The sequence below is a fragment of the Lytechinus variegatus genome, chromosome 6 (genome assembly GCF_018143015.1).
Source record: "Lytechinus variegatus isolate NC3 chromosome 6, Lvar_3.0, whole genome shotgun sequence".
NCBI lineage: Eukaryota > Metazoa > Echinodermata > Echinoidea > Temnopleuroida > Toxopneustidae > Lytechinus > Lytechinus variegatus.
In genome coordinates this window covers 15,081,024-15,108,976 of record NC_054745.1, presented here as the reverse complement: position 1 = coordinate 15,108,976, position 27,953 = coordinate 15,081,024, and the positions used below count along the sequence as shown (strand labels likewise).

The window sequence follows — 27,953 nt, the reverse complement described above, 5'->3', positions numbered from 1 at the left end:
GATACCATAAGCTTCAAAATAAATCGAGTACAATTGATCGATCGATTTCTTCAGCGTGAATTAACCATCTGTCATGGTGTGAAAACTGCAACTCCCGAAGCAAAATATATTCCTTCTCTGTTTATTTTAATTGAATAACCACGATGGCGACACCTATGTCGAAAGAGTCAAGATCTATGAGGTGAGTGGATCCAATATATGTTGGCTTGTTGGTCTAGAAAGTAGAATTCTTCTTCGATTAAAAAAAAACAGTCGCGCAGTCGCACACCCAACTCGAGTCGAGTGTCCAGCCCAAAATTCAAGCAAGGCCGTCACTGCTGCCTCGGCCCTCCCTATCCCTCGCGCTGGATCTGGCACTGTGTCACCATGGTCCATGGTGTCACTGTCGCCGTCTGTGTGCACTTGTTCACGTTCACTGCTACCACCCTGCCTGTGGGGAATCTACAGGTAGGACTATGGTTAGACAGCTGGCAGCCGTCTGTTTCGAGGAGTTTTTTTAACATTTTATTTTTTTATTCTCCTCGTACACAGACGGCTCGCTATCGTGCAGCCACCATTATTTAGCATGATTATAGCTATGTGCGAATACGGCGCATCGCGAGCGCTGGTTTTGGTGGCACGGTTTTCGCGCGGGTTTTGCTACGAGTGGCATCGCCTCTGTCTGGGCGGCTCATTGAAAATGGGGTTTAATGCGCATGCGCACATAGTAGTAGGTGCAATCTCGTGCCTTTTAACAGACAGCTGAAGATGTGCTCTTTCTGTACATATAAGTTTCAATGTGGATACTCGCCTGTAAAGTGTGAATATCGGAGCTTGAAAGTTCATCAAATTTTTGGACGCGTAAATGTTCGAAATTTTTTTATGGTAAGTAAAACAAGAATCCGATTAGGTATACAATTTGACTGGAAATATATTTGAATTATCAAAAAATCCAAACTTACGCGATTCTGACGTTGCGCAGTCCAGATATAAGAGATGCCAGCTACCCTTGTCACAGCCGGTCTCTCGGCAGTCGAGCTGCCCGATGCGCCTGCGGTTGGCAGGGCGATGCTACCCTTGTCACAGCCGGTCTCTCGGCAGTCGAGCTGCCCGATGTGCCTGCGGTTTGCAGGGTGATGGGAGCGGTCGATAGTGAGTCGTTCATGCTGGATTGAACTAGATCGTAAATTGCTTACTTGATGATTATGTTGTGCCTTTTTTGGGAAATCTCTCATTATACCGTAGATAATTATTCTGATATTGATTTTAATACATACATTTGTCACAGAAAGATTTTATCATCCCAAGGTTATGTGACTCAAGAGTCTAGGTGGTTGATTATCGTTTCATTTGGAAACTGGATTTGCTTTTGACAGTGGAATATCAATGTTGACTTTTCTAAAATTAAATTCATGGGTGGAAATCCCAGGGGGACACGTCCCCCTACCCAAAATAATAGGGGGACATGTAACAATAATACATTTTTTTTTCTTTCTTTTTTTCTTTTTTGGTCAAACTTTTTGGGGTGAAAATGACCTTACAACAGTTTGGGGATAAACTTTTTTTTTTAACTTGTCAGAGTTGCCAGCATCCATAGGCGGCGAAAGCTGGGGGAGGTGTACCCCCCGCCCTTAATTTGAGGTGGGGGACGATCCCCCCACCTCAATTTTTTTTTGATAACCTTTTTTTTTCTTTTCTTTTTTTTTTGCTTGTCAAATTTAGTTTTCTGCGTCCCCCTATCATTTTTGGTTGATAACCTTTGGTGTATTTTTTTGATTATCAAAATAATTTGGTGGTCCCCCCTAAAACTGTTGGCTTTCGCCGCCGATGCCAGCGTCCCCCTACCTTTAGGGCCAATTTCTGCCCATGATTAAAATGCAAAAAATTTGTTGTTTAATTTTTCACTCTCAGAGGAAATATTTCACTTCCACATGGCTCTATTGTCTATTTTTTTTTCTATGTTATTCATTTTTTTTCTATTTTATTATAATTATTATTTTTTTTTCAAGAAGGGTGCAGGGGGGAGGGTTGTGTTCATAAGTTGAAATGGGGATGGGATTTGTATAAGTTTTTGTGTCACTTTTGTTCTCTTGTTTTGAGTGTTGGAGCTTTGATGCCTGTTTTTGTTGCTGTTCAGAGCTTTATTTATGTGCAGTGATTTCACGCTAGAATATGAACTTATTTTTCATTAAAAAAGGAGTGCTCGAACATGGCCTTTGTTGTAATCATACATATCCAAGAAATGCATATATTAAAGCTTAATTTTTATGTTTCCTTCTTGATACTTGAATTACATGCAATGCTACATCTTTACACCCTCAGACTCTGCTGCTCATCCTTCCTAAAAAAAAATTGTAATCGAATGCCCACGGTCTCCAAAATGAAAGCTACATTATCCATCTATAAACAAATTGTTGAAACAATAAAATACATAAAGAATTGGTGAAACAATCAAATACATCAGAAAAGCACACTTGTATTTTTATAGCATACAAAGTACATGTACAAAAGGAATGATATTTTTCATTTGTAAAAAAAAGACCCCATACATACATGTACACAATACTAAAGTTGAAAAAGAGCTAATTGTAATTTATATCAGAAAAACAAAGAAATACATTAGAAATTACAAAAACAATACTTTAAACAAATTCATTTAGGAAATTATCTACATGATGCTGTTTTGATGCCAACTAAATTATATACAAATTATCTCTCATTATCACCTTCATTTGGCAAAAAAAAGAGGCGAGTAATTGTAATTTGCATAATTAATTAGAATTAATTAAAAGAAATTATTTTACACATAATAAGAAGAAAAAATACCAAGTGAAATGATTACACATCAATTGAGTTTTCTTTCACCTTTCCATTGATACCTAAATTACTTCAAAGGGCTCAAAAACAAAGAAGTTAGAGCCCGTTGAAGACTTGGGTTCAAAATGGTCACAAAATGGTCACAAAAATCGGTTATGCACTCCATTGACTTTACATTAAGACAATGACCACAAATTTGGATAAATATGCGCGACTTAAACTGGAATAACTTTATAATTTCTTGATGAAAATTTGAGTTCTTGGTATCATTTGAAAGGTCTTTTTAAGGGCTTTCAAATGATACCAAATTCATTGAGATTTGAGGATTTTCATTTTTTTTGTCACATACCTAATGATTAGGGGACTTGCAATGCAAAATCCCCCGTCGGGGCTCTTCAATTTTTGTCTTTAATGAATAAAAATTTTGCAAGTTAACACAACCAAAATGCAAATTAATATTCCCTCTTGGCATTAATTGCCAAAAAACTGAGAAAAATCAAGTTAAAAGGAACAAAAACAGTGACTTACCTCGGCTGTCGCGCAAATTCACTTCCCCGTTTTATCCGATCTTAAGTACATAAACATATGGCCATTGAGTCCCCTGTACAGATCGCGCTAGAACTTCGGTCTCTGTATTTGGTAAGTGAAGCCAACGCCGGAGTTCAGCTGAACAACCAACATAACAGAGACCGAATCTTTTGGTCTAGACTATGGTATGCCAATGTTGTACAGAGGACACACTTTAAAAAATCATTAAAATATCACTTTTGTGACCAAAATTACTAATTTCCATACAGTTGCAATTTATTTTTCATTAGTAACTTGGGAATAATTTTTGTATACACCAGAGCGCTCAAAAACTTGAATTTGGGGCATATTTTTGTGTACGCCCTCTATTGGTGGAAAGTAATATGGCAAGAAAATTTTCATTTTTTGATCTCTATTTTTCATTAAGAAAAAAATGATTTCAAGAATCAAATTTAAATAAGAGCCAAGTTGTATGAATAATAGGTGTAATGAAAACTGTCAGTGTAAAAAAATTAAGCATTTGCCCCAAAGAAAAAGAGAAAATAAGCCAAACATTGCCACCCTTATTTTGCCACACATGGAGATATAACTGAGAACAAGGTTATAATATTATAACCTTGTTCATTGAATGAGTGTCTGTGTGTATGAATTGATAATGATGGTGATAATGATGATGGGGTGTCCAAAGTCCAGACTAACCAGGCGGCTTCTAGAGAGTAAAAATTATTTACTGATGTAGCTAGGTATGTGACAAAAAAAATGAAAATCATCAAATATGAAATTATGAAAATAATGAATGAATTTGATTTGGTATCATTTGAAAGCTCTAAAAAGACCTTTCAAATGATACCAAGGCAAGAACTCTAATTTTCATAAAGAAATTGTAAAGTTATTCCAGTTTAAGTCGCGCATACAGAGCTACCAAGTCTCACGCATTATGCGCGAGACTCAAGCATTTTGGGCTCTTGTTCATCCCCTCAAATCTCTGTCTCACGCAATTATCACAGCCTTTCCCCATATACATTGTACACAATGTCTGTGACGTGATCTCACTCAGATTCACAGAAAATCTCACGCATAGCTGGTCTTTGAACTTGGCATCTCTGCGCATATTGTGGTCATTGTCATTATGTAAAGTCAATGGAGTACAGAACAAATTTTGTGACCATTCTGAACCCAGTTCAACAGGCTCTAACTTCTTTGTCTTTTAGCCTTATGAAGTAATTTAGGTATCAATGGAAAGGTGAAAGAAGGCTCAATTGATGTGTAATTATTTCATCTTGTAATTTTTCTTCTTATGTGTAAAATAATTTCTTCTAATTGATTCTAATTATGCATTTATGCAAAATCACAATTACTTGCCTCTTTTTTTGCCAAATGAAGGTGATCATGATGGATAATTCATATAATTCAGTTGGCATCAAAATGGCATCATGTAGATAATTTCCTAAATGAATATGTTTAAAGTATTGTTTTTGTAATTTCTAATGTATTTCTTTGTTTTTCTGATATAAATTACATTTACAAACTCTTTTTCACATTCAGTACTGTATACATATGTACGGGGGTTTCTTTTTTACGTATGAAAATTATTCCTTTTGTACTTTGTATGACCAAATAAAAGTACAAGTGTGCTATTTTCTGATGTATTTGATTGTTTCACGAATTCCTTATGTATTCTATTGTTTCAACAATTTGTTATACATGTAGCTTTTGATTTTAGAGACAATTGACATTTGATTACATTTCTTTTAGGAGGGATGACAAGCTGAGTGTAAAATATGTATGTAGCATTGTATGCAATTTATTCCAAGTATCAAAAGGGATAATTAATTAAGCTTTAATATATTCTATCAGTTTTCAATGCATTTCTTACATTGCATTACAAAGGCCCTGTTTGAGCTCTCTGTTTTTAAAGAAAAATAAATAAATTCAAATTATTAGTTGAGGGTCATTCCATCTGGATTCACCCAGTGGTTGCACCCGACCGTCTCAGAATTCATTGTAATTTGGTATACATAAAATTCACCATGGCCCAAGCACAAAACAAAAAAAAATAGTCCAATCGGTCTGTCGGTTCTCGCGCTACGGCCCGCCCTTTTCTCCTTGTTTTGACAAAAATGGGCGTGACCTTCAACTTTCAATGGCCACTGCGTCGTTACGTGTTGACCAATTTTCATGAAACTGGTACCATTTGATAGGAAATTCAGAGAGGAATCCAAAACATGCATCGAATAATGTATTGGAGCAATTTATAAGGTCATGACCTTTGACCTTAACTTTGACCTTGAGTTTGACCCCTGGACAAATAATTTTTTAACTTGATTTTCGTGTATGTTCATTATTGGTATGATATTGACAAAATATGTTAAAATCAATGATGATATTTTATTTCTTCACCTTTAAAAACTCTTCCAAAGATACCATGAAATTTCACTCTAGTCCCACACACTGATATTCATGTTAGTAAAGTGTTTACCAGTTACATGATTTCTTCCAATCTTAAGTTACAGTATGCAAGCACATGAAAAGAAATTAAGCTTAATCAGTTTACAAATAAAAGATTAAACCTTTATGCTCATGAATAGGTATCTGTTTAGGCATTTTGATGTTCATCAATATATATTCATTTTGATGTTCGGCAATATATATCATATATATTCATGGTAGTAAAGTCTTCACTTTTATCATCAAAATATATACATGTATATATATGTATATGATATATATATTGCTGAATCATAAAAGGCCTAAACAGATACCTATTCATGAGCATAAAGGTTTAATCTTTTATTTGTAAACTGATTAAGCTTAATTTCTTTTCATGTGTTTGCATGCTGTAACTTAAGATTGGAAGAAATCATGTAACTGGTGAACACTTTACTAACATGAATATCAGTGTGTGGGACTAGAGTGAAATTTCATGGTATCTTTGGAAGAGTTTTTAAAGGTGAAGAAATAAAATATCATCATTGATTTTAACATATTTTGTCAATATCATACCAATAATGAACATACACGAAAATCAAGTTAAAAAATTATTTGTCCGGGGGTCAAACTCAAGGTCAAAGTTAAGGTCAAAGGTCATGACCTTATAAATTGCTCCAATACATTATTCGATGCATGTTTTGGATTCCTCTCTGAATTTCCTATCAAATGGTACCAGTTTCATGAAAATTGGTCAACACGTAACAACGCAGTGGCCATTGAAAGTTGAAGGTCACGCCCATTTTTGTCAAAACAAGGAGAAAAGGACGGGCCGTAGCGCGAGAACCGACGGACCGATTGGACTAATTTTTTTTGTTTTGTGCTTGGGCCATGGTGAATTTTATGTATACCAAATTACAACGAATTCTGAGACGGTCGGGTGCAAAATTGCACATTCATTGGGTGAATTGGCATGGAATGACCCTTGAAGCCAAAAGAAAAGGAAAAGTGTGGTCTATTTCTTTCAAAACAAAACAAAAAACAACCAGGAAAAACAGATATCAAAGCTCCAAACAACAAAACACTAAAAATAAGAGAAACAAAAGTGACACAAAAACTTGTACCAATCCCATCCTATTTTCCAGTTTAAAACACAACCCCACCTGCACCCCTAATGAAAAAAAGAAAAGGATATTTTAAAAAATAATAAAATTTATAAAATAGAAAAAATCCAGGAGTTAGACCCATCTGGAAATGAAATATTCTTTCCTCTGAGTTTTCATGTATTTTCTTACATGAGTGAAAAAAATATATATAAAAAAATAAACAACATAGTTCGTGAATTTTAATAAAAAAAAAATCAACATTTAAGATATTCCCCTTTCAAAAGCAAATCCAGTCTCCAAATAATGAAACATGACCAAAACAAAAAAACAATTGAAAAAATAAATACAAAAATCTAAAAAAGGAACAATAAAAAGAAATATTGAAAAAATAAATAAACAACATAATTTTTGCATTTTAATAAAAAAGTGAACATTTAAGATATTCCCCTTTCAAAAGCAAATCTAGTCTCTAAATAATGAAACATGAAAAAAAAACAATAAAAAGAAATATAAAAAATAAACATAATTTTTGCATTTTAATTAAAAAGTGAACATTTATGATATTCAGCTTTAAAAGCAAATCCAGTCTCAAAATAATGAAACATGATTGAAAAGTTTCCAAATATATAAATATAAACAAGAAGACTCTAGATCTCAAAAGCAAATGATCAATGCGATGCACATCTGCTAGCATAAGTTGCATAACCCCTCTGAGCCGGTGCGCCCATGCCAGGGCTCCAGGTGACACTGCACTCATCATGATGGTCGCGTAGCACGCAACTCTTGCGGCAGTTTGCTATTTCTGACAATCAATTTTGAGGAAGTAAAAAATAAATGATCGGATGTTTAGATTCGATTTATATTCACAACACACCTAGAAAAATATATGAACAAGCTGTTAAAATAGGTTTAAAAACTGTCAAAACTTACCTTCAGGGCCGGCCACGATGGTAAAGACAACAGACTTTCACATGATCCAAATCCAACTTCCATGCCTCCGATCTTCAAAATTTGACATCGGGGTGAAGGGGAATTTTCTCAGCTACGTCATCAGCGAAAATAAGCCAAATTGGCGAGAAACCGCCAAATCTACACCCATTTAAAGCCACCCCATACAGAGCAACCCAAACTCGTTCTGAAACCGCTGCCGGGGCCATGGTATTGAGATCACATCGCGCGATAGTCACATACCTAACTGATGTATGCTTACTTAGCCTGGAGTAGCCAGGAGGCTTCTAGAGAGTAAAAATCATTTACTAACTATGTAAGGTTACTCTCAACGAAGCCAGGAATCCTTATCCATTCACATGCGTGTAGGCAGCCAAAACCTGAAACTTTCGCCCCGGAAATTTCTACTTTCCTTCTAAAAGATTCTAGCCCTAAATCATGTACATGGGATGCAACTTCATTTCCGACATTTCTGCGCCATCGATTTTATTTTTAAAGAAGAATCCATCAAAAAAATGAGAAAGATATCATGACAAGACGGAAGACAAAAAATCAAGATGGCAACGTAAACACGGCGGAAGCTCTTCCCATCTTTTCATAACAAATTTCTCGTTTTTTTAATGAATTCTTCTTTAAAAATAAAATCAATATCGCAGAAATGTTGGAAATGAAGTTGGACCCCATGTACATGTTTTAGGGCTAGATCTTTTAGAGGGAAAGTAGAATTCTCGGGGGCGAAAGTTTCAGGTTTTGTACCCGTACGTGGGTGAATATAGCTTGGGATCCCAGGCGTCAGTGGGGAGTAACCATACGTAGAGTAGATGACTTTTACTCCCCAGACGCCTCCAGGCTATGCTTACTCTCAGTCTCAATGAAGCCAGGTATTCCTATCCATTCATGTGCATGTATTGTAGGCCGGCAAAACCTGAAGGCTGAAACTTTCGCCCCCGAGATTTCTACTTAAAAGATCTAGCCCTAAATCATGTACATGGGATGCAACTTCATTTCCGACATTTCTGCGCCATCGATTTTATTTTTAAACAAGAATTCATCAAAAAAATGAGTTACAACGTTACAGACGCGTGCGTCGTGTAAAGTTGGCGAAGAACAATAGGAAACAAGATGGCAGCGTACATGTAAAGATCGGGCAAGTCTCTTCCATCTTGTCATGATATTTTCTCATTATTTGGATGAATTCTTGTTTAAAAATAAAATCGATAGCGTAGAAATGTCCTAAAGCCGTGCAATGGTACATTTTGGACAGTACGTCTTGTGTGCAACGGTACGAATGTGTGACATTCAGCCTCCCATTTGCTCGCATACAACAAGCTAAGTAGGCGTTGACGGTTGTACAATGCTGTACACTCACACAATTTAAAAAATCATTAAAATATCACTTTTGTGACCAAAAATACTAATTCCGTAATTCCCTGCAGTTGCAATTTATTTTTCATTAGTAACTTGGGGGTAATTTTTGTGTTCACCAGAGCGGTCGAAAACTTGAATTTTGGGCATATTTTTGTGAACGTTTTCTATTAGTGGAAAGTAATTTGGCAAGAAAATTGTAGTTTTTCAATCTCAATTTTTAATTAAGAAAAATTGATCTAAAGGAGCCAAGTTATATGATAATGGAACCTGACAGTGTAAAAAAAATCAAGCATTTGTCCCAAAGAAAAAGAGAAAATAAGCCAAACATTGCCAACCTTATTTCACCACATAAATGTACATGTAGGGAGGAGTAACACAGAACAAGGTTATCTCATAACCTTGTTTGTACATGTACTCACAGAATGAGTGGAAACCACCTACTGCCATAAAAAATGTGGATGGGAGTGGAAAGAAATCACCAGTGCTGACAAAATAAATGGCAGTGTGAATGGACTGGTGACTTAAACCACGATAATACCACACGAGTCCAGGATGTAGGCCTAGTAAGATGGTTATTTTGTCATTTTTTTGTTTATTTCCTTTAACTTGTGTTTCCTCAAGAAGAAGTTCAGCTGTTTACATTACATTTCTGTTCCGTCTAACTTAAGTTGAATGTTAATAGGGCAAGTCCAAGAAAGGTCACCCTAGAAGGCAAAATTTCATCTTTAATTTAAGAAGTTATCTTTGGTGGGGTAAGAAAGCCCAAATGTTGAATTTTAAAATTTCATTAAGAAAAATGCGATAATATGCATATTTATGCTAATTTGGGGCACCTAATTCGCATAATTGGTAAAATGGGCGTTACGTATGGGACAATTATAAAAACTCATAGGAAATAAAAACAAAACTTGTGAGATTTAGTCATAGGTGGGACATGGACCCCCTAACATATTACTTTTGAGGGAAAAAAAGTGGTGTCATCTAAGTGTCATCTAATTATGCAAATTAGGTCTTGTCCAAGGATGGAATGTCTCATACGTAACATTTTGAGGATGTTTTTTTAAGTTATTTCTCATAATACAATACTTGTATTGTTGCATCTCTGGGAAGTTCTAATTTATAAAGTATGAAAATGTTATACCACAAAAAGTTTCAAAAATAGAGTTTACTTTTTAATTAAAAAATTGTTAATTTAAAAAATGTTACGTATGGGACATTTACACACAATGTCAATGGGGAGATTTGTGTACAAAGTAAATGGAGAAAAACAAATTTCAAGAGTGCTCTAAAAAGTGATTATTTACCTTTTCTTTAGTTTTTAAAGACTGATTTGTTATGAATACTGATTAATGAAAACAATTGAAGTGAAAAAATTGTGAAAATGGAAAAAAATAAACAATAGAAACACATAAGAAATCATGAAACCATGAAAAAGAAGCAAAAATATGTTGAAATGGCTTATTTCCTTTTCAGCCATATCAAATATGTCTCAATAGAATATTTTAAAAGACAGAAACTTTTCTGTTATTTCCATATTTTAAATTATTTCAAATTTTTTAATTATGGGGAAAATTGTGTACGTTCTCTATGGGGACAAAATGTCCCATACATGTATATGTACATGTAACTGTCCCATACGTACAATGTAACAACTAACATGTCATTAATTTGTTTAATTAGAGTCTAATTAGAGGGATTGACTTTATGAAACTTGCCTTAGATACTAGAGTATTGTGACTTCTATCACACTAAGTTACAAGTTGTTAAATGAAATACTTTCAGAGAATTCTCAACTTGAAAAAAATGTTTTTAAAATTGTCTTTTTTCTGCGTCCCATACGTAACGGCCCATCTTTTCTCTCTAAGAGGTCAAGGTCATATGTCACCATTTTGTCCATGATTATTCTTCTAGATGTATACCATCATGAGGGTATTCAATCTAATCAAAGTCAATTAACACTATTTTTCAGGTCATTGAATCCTCTGAGATGTCCCATACGTAACACGCGTGAATTCTTGGACTTGCCCAATACTAGACTTGAGTTCATCTGTTCAAAATTTTGCATCTAAGTTCAGCACTGTCCTTGTAGTCTGAAAATAAAGTTTGATGAAATGGAAAAAAAAGGCATAAAGGGTTAGGGTTAAAATTCAATAACTTTGTTATTTGTTATCCCATTTTGATGAAGTTTTTAGCATTTTGCTCTGTGAATCTTATTCAATTTATAAATATTTCCAGCCTGGACCATCCCTTTTAATCAGGGCCTGTGCCAGAAGAATACTGAAAGACCAAGTTGTTGAAGTTTATATTGATCAGGGTCTGTGCCTTCAGACTACTTGAATGCTACTTTTAAACTGTGCAATTGTGTAGGGGCATGTTTTAATCTATATCTACATTGTACATGTATAGGGCACACATGAGTATTACAGACCCCCATTCACTCACGTGTTATATCATAGCTCATCAAAAAATCATTAAAAATCAATCCCTCGACAGATTTTGCTTTAATTCACTGACATTAGTCACAATTAACAGTACATTAAGACTTGATATGTTAATCAGGTACTTGCCCAGCTCAAAAGTTTAATGGCCTGAAATGAGACTAACCATAATTTCGGCCAGTTCATTGCCAGAAAAACCAGAACTGCATTGTGGGTAATAATAATTAAAATGAAATTATACAAAAATGCAGTCTAGCCTCCCCAAACGCCTTGATTATGAAAGAGTATGAACATAGCATTATGTCTATCGTTTTCTTTTGATATACAAACATTTGATCTATTTTTAATGAATTATTTTAATCAATAAAGTCATGTGATCTTTACTTACGCCTGTCCGGCATGCTTTGCGCACGGTTGAATCACTCTGATGTGCCCTGTACATCCACAGTGTACTCCCAGTATTACTGTGATTCATCCTATTAAGGTAACCTCTGGTCATTTGATCAAGGTCATTTATATAGTCATCAATGTATATACGTTGATGACTAATTAGCCGACATGTACACATAATTGATACAGGTAGGCCTTGTGGTGATCTGTAGACAGGCCTGCAGAACCTGGGGAGCGTTTCCTGAAAGGACTTTTCTTTTCTTTTTAACCCTCCCACAGGGTTCCTTTATTGAAATCACTATAATACATATTTTTATGACAATACATAATTGAATGATTTAATAAGACAGTATATGTATATGGCACAAAATTTAAATATGTACAATACAATATTACCTGAAATTGTAACATTTAAGTACATGTATTAAACGAAAAATCAAAGTGCAAAGGAGAGAAAAAATCCATACAAGATATATTTTTTTAATGATATCTGAGAGACTTAATGAATGTAATAAAGTAAAAGATGACCACCTTTTTATGAATTTCTTCTCTTTCAAATTTGTTTTATACTTTTCCATACCATGTAGTAAGATTTTATTTCAGACAAAATATGGTCCTGAAAGGAATTAATCGGACAAGTCCTGTTTTATCCGACAGTTACAGTAACAATGCTTCTAAGCCAGTCAAAATCCAGGAAAGTTATCAGAACTTGTTGGACGAAAATGTTGATGAAATGCTCCCCCTGGACTCGTTGAGAATTTCAGGGAGTCTTTTTTTTCTAAATAGTTTTTCAGGATGTTCGAAGCTATAATTCAGGGGCAAAAAATGTCCCAAGTCCTATCATTTTCTCTCTGAAATGTTAGCCTACTGTACAGGATTATGTGGTATACCCCTGTGTACTGTTAAGGAGACCAAAGCTCAAAGTTTAAAAAGAGATATTCTTGAAAATCTAAGAAGAGTCTGAAACACTAGACTAGTAATGTCAAACTTCACACTGAGATTATTTGAATTGTAAAAAAAAAAATATATATATATCACAAATGATGCTTGGTACACTGAGAATTCAGAGTACAGAAAACTTGTTAAAATGTTAGCCCCCCCCCCCCCCTGTTAGAATGATTTTCTTTCATAATATCACATAGATCATCGATCAACGACCTTTTATCGTTTTGTTCGTTTTTTCATAGAAAAAAAGAAACGAACATACAAGAAATGATTGAAAAAAAAGGTAAAAAATAAAAATAAAAATTGAAAATAATATTAGTCAATAAAATTGTTACCCAACTCTTTATACAGTGAGTGGCAAAAATAGTCAATTATGACTTATTGCCGAATAAAAGCAAGGAATGGAATGGATGGAAATGGAGACCCCTCTGCACTAGTCTGCGGGGCAAACCCTTCACTCGAGTTAAGGGTCTGAATGTGCAGCCTACTCATGCCTTGTGTACTTAAAGGTATTGTTTAACTTTGTGAGTAGCCGATTTAAAAAATTCTCAAACCAAGATGAAACATGTGTACAGGAGCATGAATTAGAACTAATAAACCCTGAAAACAACCGTTATTGAGAATGAAAAGCTAAAACTACAATGCAAACCCCGATTATCTAAATAGGCGTCTTATAGACGCCTAAATAGTACACATAAGCGTATGGGATGAAATTCAGATGGTGTTTCCGGTCACTTTATATTTCAATTTTTGAAGCACTAAATAATGATTTTCGAACGCAATTTTTTCTGGGCTTCAATTTTGTAAGATATCACAGACACAGGTGACAAGTGTGACCTTCAAGCTCAGATTTTTTAAAAGTCAAACCAATGTTAACCGATCACTTTAAGGCCCTGGAAGAGCAAGTTTTGTATACATGTGCTAGTCTTTGCATGGAGGCACACTTGTTGATCAAAGTTCCAGTCAGGGTCTGCGCATGCAGACTACCTCTGTACTGCCATACGAGGGCTTTTTACAAATATGCACAATGTACAGACCTGATAATGGAACTGTCATTATACATGTACTAGAATCTTGACGAGTACGATGATGAATTATTGATTAAATGTAAATATCCCCCATCCAGCCTGTATTTACTGTACAATGTATGTGTCCGCATTGCACGGGCTTACAAATTCCCACTAATGCTTTAATTGATGTGGAGTTTTATGTAGAATATGTCATGTTGGATCATAATAAAGATATTTACAGTTGTGGTAACGAGCTCAAAATGAATTCAAACAGAATGCAATAAAATTACCACCCAAGTGTCAAGTATGCATTTGAATAAAAATGTGCCAAATGGCTTTGGAAGAAAATTTGTAATTGATGAAAAATGAGTAATGTACTATACATTGTAAGTATGGAATTCCATCAAATGTTGGGTATTTTTCCAAGCAATATTAATACACTGTCCCACATATACTTTTCTGTGTTAGTTACATGTATCATCCGAATGATTGGTTTTGAGCTACATGTATTTTAAAGAGATCTTGATTTTATCACAAAGATAAGTTTAATTACATTAATGTACCAAATCTAGATAATATGGTGACAATTAACCTTGATTTTAACCTTGACTTTATAAAGACTTTCTCATTAAATAATTTTTTGCTGCAACTACTTTCTTTAATGTACTCATTATTAATAAAGACATACCTTCCACAGAATACACCTGAAAAGACTTGGGGCAAGCTCTGAAACATTCACAAGAGCCCAGAATCCATTGTTTTTTAGGATTATTCAATATTGCAGATTTTATGCAGTAGATTTGTGAAAAAAGTTCCCGGAATTTTTTTTTGTCTGACTGTCCTGTCATGTATTATGAGTTTAATATCTAGCTTGCCAAGGGAAATATTTCCTTTAAAAAAGGGTACATGTATGTCAATACCAAACTATGGGTCATTTTTTGAAGTGATGATATAATTTCATAAAGAGGCCCTTTGACAGATATTCAATGCAAAATGTCAAAATATGGTAAGGCTTGATACAATGTGTGTCATAATATCGTTACCAGTGATAAATTTGTGTTGATTATAAAGTGTTCAGAGGTTTTGATACTCAGCAAATTCGCTAAAATAGAATTTGAACATTTGCTGGTATGCGAGGTGTAAAATTTGTGTAAAGTGACAAAGAACAAGAAATGCATTTAATTTTGTCTACCAGTGCCACTCAATAAAAACGGTTTTAGGTCTCTGATTTCTCTGTCCACAGGCCGGTAAATTGCCAATCCGTTTATTGCCAACTCGTCCACTCACCACATGGTCTACTTTCATTCTAATAGTCTAATGCCATACCATCCATGTCCATCACCATTTCGTCTAACAATCATTTGGTCCATTAACCATTTGGTCCAATCGTCACTTCGTCTGTTAACCATTTCGTCTATTATCATTTTGTCTCATAACTACTAGTAGTTGGTCTAATATACATTTAATTTTTATTCATTTTGCACAATTTAACACTCAGTCCAATTAGACCAAATATTATATGGATTAAATGGCTATTGGATCAATTGGTGATTAGACGAAATTGCATTAGACTGTGATAGCAGACCATGTTTTGAGTGGACAAACTGATGGTAGACCAAATAATAGTAACACGGTCCGTTTTTGTCGTTTGGATTGTTTTGTGTGTGTGTGTGTGTGATTTCTTTCTGTACTGTTTTGTCTAGTCTTGTCCTCTGTGTACACTGTTTTTTCTTTCTTGTTATTATTTCGTCTTGTCTTGTCTAATTTATTTTATAAACACTATTAGAATCGTTGTTTTGTATATTTTCTTGTATGCCATGGGTATGATCATGTAGTAAGGATTGTATTAAGTGTAATATATTGCATAAAACTTACGAAGCTTGACCCCGTTAGTATTTTTCTATTGAACATTATTAATTTCTAGTTGTTTTTGATGAATTTTAATCAGGTATTTATTTCAAGGGACTCACATAAACAAGCGATGCTTTCCAGTGAGCTCCCTTTTTTTCATTTCATTTATTCATATTCTGATTTGTTCCTACTTACTTTGTAAATTTGTGTGAAATGAAGAAGAATAAAAATCAATCAATCAATCAATCAATAGTTGCCGAAGTGGTAATTGGATGAAATGGCATTATAGACGAATTGGAAGTAAACCCACAGGCCCACCTGTCTGTCTCATCTTTGATCTCTACCCATTACCGGTATTCCTCTCCAAAATACACCCCCTGGAATTCTTGTAGGTGTGTAAAATTGGAGAGAGCGGTGTTGGCTCAGTCGGTAACGCATCTGCCCGTCGAACCAAAGATCGTGGGTTCGAGTCCACCCTGGGCGGATGACTGAAGCCAGTGCGTTGTGTGTAAACGTCTCTCCCATGTTTCATAGATGCAGGCTATGTTACAATGGAAAACACTCCGTCCCTCGGATAGGACGTTAAATGGAGGCCCCGTGTAGAGGAGAGTCACCACCTTTGCACGTTAAGAACCCACTGCGCTGTTCGTATAAGTGTAGGGGGAAACCCCGGTGTAATGGTCCACCTGCATTCCCCCCAATCAGTTATATCGGGAGGAGAGACCTGCGGGTCATAGTGATTCAGTTCGCTTTTTCGCCTCCCAGGCACAGGTGACGCCAAACAAATAATAATAATAATAAATTTGCGAAATGTATGTATCTAAAGACCAACATTTTTTTTTGAAACCTCCTTTTTGTTTGGGGGGGGAGGCGCTTGTCAAATCTCTTGAGACCAAAACGACCTACAATTTGGAGTGAAAAACCTTTTTTTTTCTTTTCAAATCTACTCCAGCACCTTACCCCCAAAATCGTCCCCAGGGCCCTGTACTTTATGTTGATTTTTTTATTGGTTTCACTAACTTTTTGAGCACCACTATCTCTTTTTAATATCTCTCTATGTTTTTATTTTCTAATCCATGTTCAGTACGGCTGGAGAGTCATTATACCAGTTATTAAATATACCCAAAGACGCAAAGGAAGATGACATCAAGAAGGCCTATAGGAAGGTATGTTCTACTGAATAAATGCATGTTATTTTTGTATTCAGGCATGAATTGAACAAGAACAGTGAAAGTATGTCCTGGGGGCGTTTCACAAAGATTTAAGTGTGATTTCAGTCGCACTTAAATACTGAGTTGCGTACGGTATGAAAGGCTTGACCACATTGGTCTGATCGTGCCACGAGGATGCGCACTACTGCGTATCTATCAATAAGATCGCGCGTTGCATATCATGTACGTATTAGCATTTAAGTGTGACTTGAGTCATACTTTAATAAATCTTTGTGAAACACCCCCCAGGATTTGTTTTTCAGTTTTTAGGCTGAATAAAAAGTACTCTACAAATCAGTTTGAATTGCACAAAATTGTTATGTTATGAATATTTCATTTCCTAGAAATGATGACGATAATCATTCTCCACATGTAAGTCTTTATCCATCTTGCTAACTGGGGGCCGTTTCATAAAGCTGTTTAATAAAAGTTAAGAGCGACTTTAAGAACGACTGGTGAAGCTTTCTTACGCGCTTAACCATCGCCAATGAATATACATCATTTTCCACAAGAATGGATCACCAGTCGTTCTTAAAGTCGCTTTTAACTAATGAACAGCTTTATGAAACACCCACCTGGTACATGTTCAGTAATTACTAATATTTCTCTATAAGGTTGAATTTCCTTTTCTTGTTTTTTATAGTACAAGATGAAGGGGATACAAATGATATGTATTACAATCCTATACAGACAGATTTGCAGTTTTGCACAAATAATGCACAAAATGTCAACAAGCTATTTTTCGGTTGTTTTGTTAGATCATAATACCGTTTGTTTCTATTTCATTCATACATTTTTTTTTATTTAGATGGCATTGAAGTACCATCCTGATAAGAACAGAGATGACCCACTTGCAGGAGAAAGGGTAGGATTATCTGCATGTTTTTATATGTAAAAATCTGTGTCATTGTGTCTGTATGCATGGGTGGAGATCCCAGGGGGACGTGTCCCCCCTACTCAAAGCAGTAGAGGGGACACAATATCAAATGCCCCCCCCTACTATTTTGGTGCTTTTTTATGGTAAGAAATACATCATTCAAATTCGAAATAAAACATGTATTTTGGGACGAGATTACCTTACTTTTTGGATGGTCACTTATTTTTGCTTGTCAAATTTTTCGAGCCCCTTGTCCCCCCACCTTTTGGGAGAGATTTCCGCCCCTGTCTGTATGTGTGACCAATGTTTTGTAATGTATTCCTTTGTGATACGTTTTTGGGTTTGGGAGGGGAGAGGGTTATTTTTAATCTTAGCAGAACTTTCTTTTCTAATATTGGGGGAGAGGGCGGGGGGGGGGGGGGGGGGGGAGGTGACATATAATGATGCACAATTTCAGTGATGTGTCTTTACACATGACCTACAAATTAAACAACATCCATAGTGGTGAAGCTCTTTTTAATTTATTGGAAATCTTTATCTGTCTTTGCAGCTCAAAATGCTTGTTTTAGGGAGCAATTTCTAGCTTAAAAGTATTAAAGAAGACATTTTCTCCCACCAAATTTTTGTAAAGAGCCAATAAGTTAGAATACATCATTTCAATTCTAAAGCAGACAGCAATTAGTATAAACATAGTTTTATACATTGGACTCTCACCTATTTTTGTCAACATCTCTTAAGAATATATTATAACGTGATGTGCATTGTGTTGACACAAACATGAAGTCATTTATACATGTACGCTGTTTTGATCACACATTATTCAGGCCAGAAATCTCTAAAAACTGTTGGTTCAGAAATACATGTTTGGGTTACATTACATACACAATATGCAATCACTGTTAGCTAATTGGATCAGTTCAAACTTCAAAGTTTGATGGCTGTTATAGCTCTATGTAAAGCAAGAAAATCTGAAATAAAACATTGATGAAGAACCCATACCATGTACTTTTACATTACTGAAAAAAAAATACTTGGCCCAGTTTCGGGCTTCATTTCTTCAAACTCAGTAAAAAAAGAAAGAAAAAATCTTGTGACCTTTCATGACCATACAGATTGAAATCATACAGTTTGCGATTAAGTGTTAGTTCTACATGTACATTGCAGAAGTATTTGCGGTGGCAAGTTGAAAGTCCGCACCATTTACATACATGACCCAGATATTATAACTCATGTGCAAGTTCAATTATCAATTACCGGGAAAGTGATAAATTTGTCTTAAAAAGTAACGGAGTATCAGTAATCTTTGGACCTTCTCATAATGACTACAAATTGACCATTCAACTTGGACTCATTGAAAAATTGAGATTTGATTATTTTGTTTGCATGTTGTTATCAGTGAGGTTTTCTTTAAAAGTGTATATGTTTTTCATAGCCATGATCAGTGATATAATCCACATTATTTATCTACATGTGTTTAATCTGGCTCTGGAGGCCTATTAATTTGTTTACCTATTCAATATGAACTTCTCTGAAATTGCTAAACTGTGCTTCAATGAAACCTTTGGGCCCTCTCACATGACATGAAAAAAAAGTTGTCCGATTTGAGGGGAGTTTAATTTTTCATGGGCGACACGACATTGCTCTGGTCTGTATATCTCAGTGGGCATAGTGTTGAGAGTTAGGATTGTAATTGAGTGTTTGGTACAGAATAATGTTGAAGTACATGTAATGATAAGGGTTTATTAGTTATGGAGATAAGGGTTTATGTTTGGCTTAACATGCAGATTTTTTCCATTGGAGCAATAGTCGCCAGAGCAAATGTCATGGACATTTCATGAAGCATCTTCTCATTTGTTTTCACTGACTACTTTGTTCTGAGCTAATCAGATACAAGGATTTCAGTAGCTTACAACAATTGTCACTTAAAATCACTGATTGTGAAATACTCTCCTATTCAAAAGGGATTGTTTCATAAAGCATCTTATTGGTGACTAATTTACTCAGAGCCGATCAGATGCAAGTCTTCAGTAGCTTATAACCAATCTCAGTGAAAATCACTGACTCTTTGTCTTATTAAATATTCTCCTTGTTATTTTAGTAATCTTCAAATTTATACAGGAAAATTACAGGTAGAGATTACATGTACACTGTAGATTGACAAAGTGAAGGGAATACCAAAATTATTTACATGCATTTCCATTAAAATTTCATTCATTTTATTTATGAAGACAATTGCTGGTATATATCAATTGCTTCTTATATTGTACTACATGTACAGATAAATTATGTAAAGGAAATCATTGAAATTTCTAGGGTTGCCAATTTGAATACTTAAAAGCTGGTCTCATGTTAGGCTCGGGATGCTGAATACATGTATGCTAAATGAATAAAAACCCTGATTCATTGTGTATAGTATGTAAATACAGACATTGTAGTATTAAATGAAAATTGATCAAATAAGAAATGAGTAAGACACAAAGCCATGCATAGAATTAGAAATAGAAAAGGACACAGATAAAACACAATTAAGATGTGAATGGAGAGACTTGGAAGAATGTGAAAAAAAAGATATGAATGGGCGATAAGTGGGGGGGGGGGGACATTTTATCCGACAAGTACATGTACCAGTTTATCCAACAGTTACCACAGGAACAGTGCCTCTCAGCCAATCAGTATCAAGGAAAGATGTCAGATCTGACAACTTGTCGGATGAAAATATTGATGAAACTCTCCCCTGATGTAAAAGGAGATAAGGGGGGGGGGGGGTGAAAAGAAGACACAAATATTAAAGAAAATGTGAAAATACTGCACAGTCATGATCATGAAGATCTGATCAGTGAGTGCCCGTTTGAAAATGCATTTTTGCCTGAGGGTGAATTGAATGTCAATTTCTTTGTTGAAAATCATGAAGTAGAATTCCCCATTTGCAGTAAATCATGATGTTATCCAGTACTTGTGTGTGTGTGTTTGTGAGTATGTACATGTATGCTACACACTGCACGACATGAGGAAATGCATTAAAGGGGAAGTTCACCCTGACAAAAAGTTTATTGTAAAAAAAGCAGAAAAAATAATAAAAAATATTGCCGAAGGTTTGGGAAAAATTCATCAAAAAATTGAAGTTATTAGAATTTCAATTATTTGATTTTTGACGTCATATGCGAGCAGCATTCCTACATAGCAAATGGTGAAAAAATCAATGAAATGTCATTTTCTCAGAAAATTGAAAATGGTTTTCACTGTAACTTTTGTTTATCAATAGACAAATCATTTCACACCAGATCATGAAAAGAAAACAAAATTATTGTCATCAGGAACCATACAAAATTTGAAATTCATACATTTTATATTACATTACACATGGGGCAGCTGCTAGTTTATGACGTCACAAATCCCAAATTTTGAACTCTAATAACTTTCTTACTTTTTAACAGATTTTCCTCAAACCTTCACCAATATTTTTACTAATTTTTCTGCTCTTTTTACAACAAAGTTTTCTTCAGGGTGAACTTCCCCTTTAATACCTGTATAATGATGAACCTGTACAGAGATGAATTTACATATAGTTTTGAAAAAAAGCACATTATACATGTGGGGGAAAATAATGCATGGCATAGATACCCGATACTCTTTTTTTCTAGTTTTTAATTTGATACGTATACATGTCTTCTTTGAAATAAAAACCTAAAAGATTTTTTTCTCTAACATATTTCTGAAATAATAGAATTATAGGATTTATATGTACAGTGTAGTACCATTTTCAGAGGAAAAATACATGTTACCGATTTTCAGTTTATAGGCAAACATTATATTCTGTTTTGTAAACAGTATTGAGAATACTACAAATGTCAAAGAAGTGTACATTCTTAAAAACAAATGATGATGTGGATCATGGGCGTCAGCGCAGACGATTATCTTTTTTTTGGGGGGATGTGGCAATAGATCCCCCCCATTGACAAAGAAAAAATCCTCTGCACTGATGCCCACGCTGTTGATTATATTGATTTATGAAATGAATGTAACTTGTGATTCCAATTATAAATGATTTGCCATTGTATCTATTAATATTCAATGAAACTGGCATAGTATATCCAAACCGCCATAAATGTTTTTGTTTTCTATCTTGTTCAAGTGCTTCCTTCCCACTACTTAAAGGGTTGGTCCCGGCTGGAGATAATTATATCTCAATGAATAGAGTAAAATTCACAGAGCAAGACATGTGCTGAAATATTTGATCAAAATTGGATAAAAAATAAAGTTATTGAATTTTAAAGATTTGCATTATTTTGGTGAAACAGTACTATGCATGTTTTTTATGAATATTCATTAGGTGGACTGATGATGCCCTATATCCCAACTTGTTCTTTTGTATTTATTTAGATTTAAATATTTTCAGCCCAGACAATCCCTTTAACATTAAACAATATCTTTTTTATCATTTGTAATAGTTTAAAGAGATCAATCGCGCACACAAAGTACTAAACGACGAGAAGAAAAGACAGATTTACGACGAGTACGGCTCGTTTGGAATCTACATCGCAGAACAAATCGGCGAGGACAACGTTGATCTGTACTTCCTAGTCAATTCTAAATGCTTTAGGGTAAGTATGATTTGAAAACCTCTGCAACATTGTAGATTCTGAATTTCTGTTCAATGTACACTGTATATTCATATCATGCATTGGTATACAAATAGCGAATAGGCATGAGTGCGATGGTGCGAGATTTCGCATGAGGTGAAAGAAAGATGCTCTATTCAACGAGGCGTTAGCTGAGTTGAATAGAGCGTTTCTTTCACCGAATGCGAAATCTCGCACCATTGCACGAATAAGAATATTCGCTATTTGTGTTGTACAACGCCTCGGAATCTAGCGAAAATATGAAAAGAGAAGAGTTTTTCCCTCCAGTAATCTATGAAAAAGGAGCAAAAATATTGAAAGCGAAAAGCAAAATCCCACAAGTCGGGCCCACAAGCGCACATAATCTTGGACAGCATTGCGCATTTAGCCAGCGGGTTGTACGCGCATTGTCATCTTATTCAATGAAATTGCATTGTGACGTCACCTCCTAAAGCCGTGCAATGTTACATATTGGATGGTACGTCTTGTGTGCAACGGTACGAATGTGTGACATTCAGCCTCCCATTTGATCGCGTACAACAAGCTAAGTAGGCGTTGTACAATAATGAATATATACCCTTGTGAAAGGAAATCATTTGGTTGAAGCAGTTATCTGCGGAAACTAACTATGAATTTATGTGTTTCAAAATAAATGCATGGTCCACTTTCATTATTATGAGAGGGTTGCCTGTCAAGCATTTTTTGCTGAGACATACATGTACAAGACACTATGGGCCATGAGTAAGTATTGAAAAAGTAAAGAAATAATCTACTGAAATATGAATTCTAAAAGGCAGGGAAGAATAGGGGTTAATTAATGGAACTATAAAATTAGATCTCAGGAAAACTATGACATAAATGGGGATTTTAATACTTTTCAGGAATTCAGTACTTATAACAGTCAATTTCTTTTTTCTCCTGAGGTAACGAGTGTGATCTGTTTGTTTTGTATGATTCTGCTGCTTGTTTCCATTACTTTTTCAGCTTGTCAGAATCAGCCAATCATATGCCGGGAATTCAGTAGCTTATAACGATTCTTTTCTTCTCTCTCCTCAGATAACGAGTGTGATCTGTTTCTTCTGTACGTGTTATTGTTTCTGCTTCTGTTGCTGTCTGTGCTGCTTTGGATGCTGTGGACGATGTAAACGAGGGGAAGATGAAGATGAAGACTTTGAGATCGTCATACCAGAGGTTAGTTTAGCAATAATTCACAGCATCGAGGGCGTTAGTAAGAAATATCACGAGATACATATGCAGGGGCCAGGGGGGGGGCTGCCTTTTTCCAAATCCGTGTGTAAAAACGTAAAAATGACGATCTGATTATGATATTTTGCATGGTCAGACCCCCAATTAGAAACTGTTTCATGGCCCCTGGTATGGAACTATTTTGGTCATTTCAAAGGTAACAACTGTGGAGAATTATTCTAATTCCTGAGAAAAATTAAATGTGTATTGCGTATATTTTATGACATAATTATTTGGATCTTCGTTATTTGATAATCCATATACATCTCATACTTCACTCGTGAGATCGCTTGTCATTGGTCATTGGTAGTCATTTGACTTTCAAATCGTTAAAAAAATGAAAAAATGCCCAGGATATATGAGTAAACAGAACAAGCAGGGCATAATACCAAAATGGGATACAGTTTGGAACTATTTTGGTATAATTACCAGGAATTGAAAATATCCAAACGAGCATAAAATTGTAATGAACAGCTACTGTAGAAAAGAGGAAAACAAGAACTAAAGCCATTAAAATGAGGGGAGGGATAAAATGAAGAAGAGATGGTGCACACAAAGTTCGGCCAAATAGATTAAGTACTGCTAATCGTATCATATGGCTCCTGTCTGTTACCGTATGGTTTTATGTAATGTAGGTCTGCAGGGTTTGCTACTGCCATTTGGCTGTATATTGCCATGCTCAAGTTTGCAGCCAATTCGAGTAATAAGCTGTATAATTTAAGCATTATTCCATGACATTTGTTCCGGCAACTATTGCTCCGATGGAAAATCTGCATATTAAGCCAAACATAAAAGCTAACCTCCAAAACTAAACCCCAATCCTTACAGGTCAAGTCCAACCCCGAAAAATGTTGATTTGAATAAATAGAGAAAAATCAAACTGGCACAATGCTGAAAATTTCATCAAAATCAAATTTAAAATAAGAAAGTTATGACATCTTAAAGTTTCGCTTATTTGTTCAGAAACAGCAATATGCACAACTCAGTCATTGTTAACGGTATCGGAAAAATTTATGATCATCACGTGAGGTTGCAGAAAGGACAGTGTATTATTATAAGCAGCTTCAGTGATATTTCTATTACTCCAACTTGGAAGTTACGTTTTCATGTCTCTGTTATCTTCTGCAGGATGAGGACGAGGAAGAAAGAGACGCAGACGGCAACACGCCCATCACCAGTCAGCCAAAAGCATCGCCAGACGAGGGCGCTTCAAACCAGAACGTCGCCATACCCATGCCAGCACCTGAGAAGTCTCCCGAGAAAGAGCCCACCGAAACGACGGTCCTAAATGCGGGCGACAAAACCAAGTATACGGAAGGATAACACCCGAGGGCGCTATAACATATTTTCCTTTTTTGTATTTAATCGATTCAGTGATTCAAAGGGGAAGGTCAATCCTGTAAGAGTTGGTGAGAATAAAGTGGCAGATTTTATAGAGAAAGAGCTTTGTGAGTGGTTTAGGGAATTAAGAGAAATACTAACAATATCCAGATATGACTCAAATAGGAGTTTTGAAACCACTATGCTGCATTTCAGCTTTAACTTACGACGCTACTCGATATCAGGTATTGGTTTTCCCTTCACCTGTCTCGGCATATTAAACTGTACTAGGTATTATGTCTATTTGGTATCTTTCTAATCTTTATTCACCATTGTCACCAGTTTTATTTAATTTATAATATAAGTATAGATGACAGGTGATCATGATTATTTGTTTGGTATTATAGAATTGTATTAGAAGCTGATAGTGTATCCTTTTTTCTGGGCCGCGTTTCATAGATATTTGTTACAAAATCAAATCCACAATTTTTTTAACAAGTTTACTATCAGCCAATCAGATTGAAAGATTTTGGTAGCTTTTAACTGTTATTGAAAATGTGTTATTGTAAACAATTTTATGAAACAGGCCCCTAATCTCCTCTTGTCAACCTTGTGTTGCAGTTATTTATGATGAGTTCATTAACATGCATCTTTTTATGCCCCTTTGAAACAAATCTTTTGTATACCCCACCCCCCTTCCCCACATATGAGCATGTTCATTCGTAAGGGAAAGCTGCCCCTTAATGTTTTGATCATGTGCATGTAATAGGTTGAGATTTTTTAAGTAGTGTGATTTGACCCATGTTCTTGTTTTAACAAGATGTTTGCGAAATGGTGAAAACTATTCACAGGAATTGATGTTTCTTAATTTTAAAAATTTATTGGACTTCAACTGGACATTTGATGAAGCAGTCTGTTTTACATTAGAATTAGAAAAAAAAACAGTTGTATTTTTTATCATTTCGATCTATTCACAAAGCCACTTATGTCTACTGGCGTAGAATTTATAGTTTGGAAGAAAAAAGACAGTAGATGCAAATATGTCTTGACGTGTCTTTTGTGAATTCTAGGGCGTGTTTCATGAACTGTCGTATCAGTGATTTTCAGTGCCAATGCTGCTCTTATCCAGTCACGTGCAAGGATTGTTGAGAGTTGTCAGAAAATCCTGGGGCCCGTCTTACAAAGAGTTACGATTGATCTGATCAATCACAACTGTGGACGGCCAGCAACATCAACATCTTGAATGCAAATTTGTTTGAAATATTTTCTAAATATGATGTATATTCATACATTCATCACTGTCTTGAAGATTTAGCGTGATTCTCTTTGCCTCCTGAGGAGATTGTGCAAATTTCCTGTAGAAAAAGTTAAGGTATGGATATATTTCATAGAGTTGCGATTGATTGGATCAATCGTAACTCTTTGTAAGACGGGACCCTGGACTATATTAGCTTCATGAGTCATGGCGCACCTTTCATTTCAATTAATATACATTCCTTATGTAAAAAATACATGTCTTTTTTTACACACCAGACAATGCAATTTTTCTATGGAAGCCTGCTGAATTTCATTATAGGGCTGTTACTTTGAAATGATCACTGTATGTGACAGATATCAAATATTTACAGTTATTCCCTAGCCATGTCACTCCTTCCTCTGCTTTAGATATCATTTAAATCATAGAGTCATTAGCCCCTGCCTAAAGCTAGGGTTATACCTGAACCGAATCACCTGCAAATTCATATGAATACACGTATTCTGGCAGTTTCAGGAGTTTATTCTGTTCTCCCTCTGCAAATGCGAGAAAATTCGGGAGTGATTCGGGCTGAGGCTGTATTTGGGCAGAATCGGTCCACATTTATTTGGAAGAATTCGATGTTGGTGTAACCCTCCCGAGCTTTACAAGGAGTGGCTCTAGATCCATTCAACCTCAGCTATAAAATGTTGAGGTTGATAGAATCAATGTATCGATTCTTTCAATATTATTACATGTGATTTAGCAAGTGAAAAAAAAATTAGGAGAATTTAGGGGGAGGGGGGCCGGCTTCTTTAAACAGTCATCTGCCTAGATCTGTAGCATTATGAATGGGGATTTTCCAGGGGCTCATGCTTTTGTTACAAGTATTTTCAAGGTGAAATTTCCATCAGCCCCATGCAATTTTTCCCCTGTGGTTTTAGGCTGCAAAGCTTGTAGATAAGATGTTAATTTCTATTGGATTAGAATGCTAGTCATGTTGTCCATCTTTTATTTAAAAATTCCTTTTATAATGCTGACCCCCCTCCCTCTCCAAATCAATATTCATGACGTTGTCCATGTGTACTAAAAAGTTGTTTGTTTTTTTACTGTATCTTTTGTCCAGCATTTTTCGAGAGAGTTAGCTAGTTGTAAATATCATTTAGCACTTCACGTGTTCCCACAGGCCCCCTTCAGACTTGTTATATTTTTGCGTACAGGTTACCAAGCTCAGTATATATTCACACATAAACCCAGGCCAGCGATCATATGTGGCTTGATATATTTGTTGGAGTTCTAGGTAAAAGAATTCAGTTGCATTGCAGTAAATAATTATGTCAGGACTGAGAAAGTCTTTAAAATCAAGGTTAATTGTCACCGTATTATCATAGATCTCGGTTGGGTGTATTAACATCAACTTAACTTTGGGAAATCATATTAGCTGGAAACCAATGACTCTGATGATTACTCACACAGAAAAGCACATGTGGGACAGTTTATTAATTAATATTACTAGGAAGATACCCAGCATTCGTTTTTCAAATGCTGTTTCTTCAAGAATTATGATAAGGATATATCTTATGTACTTCATGATCAAGATTTTAACTGCCTCTAAAAACCTTTGTGTACATGTCCACTGC

The 27,953-nt window shown here is 35.3% G+C and overlaps 1 protein-coding gene across 1 annotated transcript; it reads left to right on the top strand.

Annotated features, from left to right (window-relative positions):
* The first annotated feature begins 42 nt into the window (after positions 1 to 42).
* LOC121417073 (dnaJ homolog subfamily C member 5-like) lies at positions 43 to 25,859 on the top strand. The gene is made up of 6 exons (XM_041610640.1): positions 43 to 181; positions 16,892 to 16,973; positions 17,827 to 17,883; positions 22,344 to 22,496; positions 23,571 to 23,705; positions 24,888 to 25,859. The coding sequence occupies exons 1-6, from the start codon at positions 144 to 146 to the stop codon at positions 25,080 to 25,082; spliced, it is 660 nt and encodes a 219-aa protein (XP_041466574.1). The 5' UTR covers positions 43 to 143; the 3' UTR covers positions 25,083 to 25,859.
* Positions 25,860 to 27,953: the final 2,094 nt, after the last annotated feature.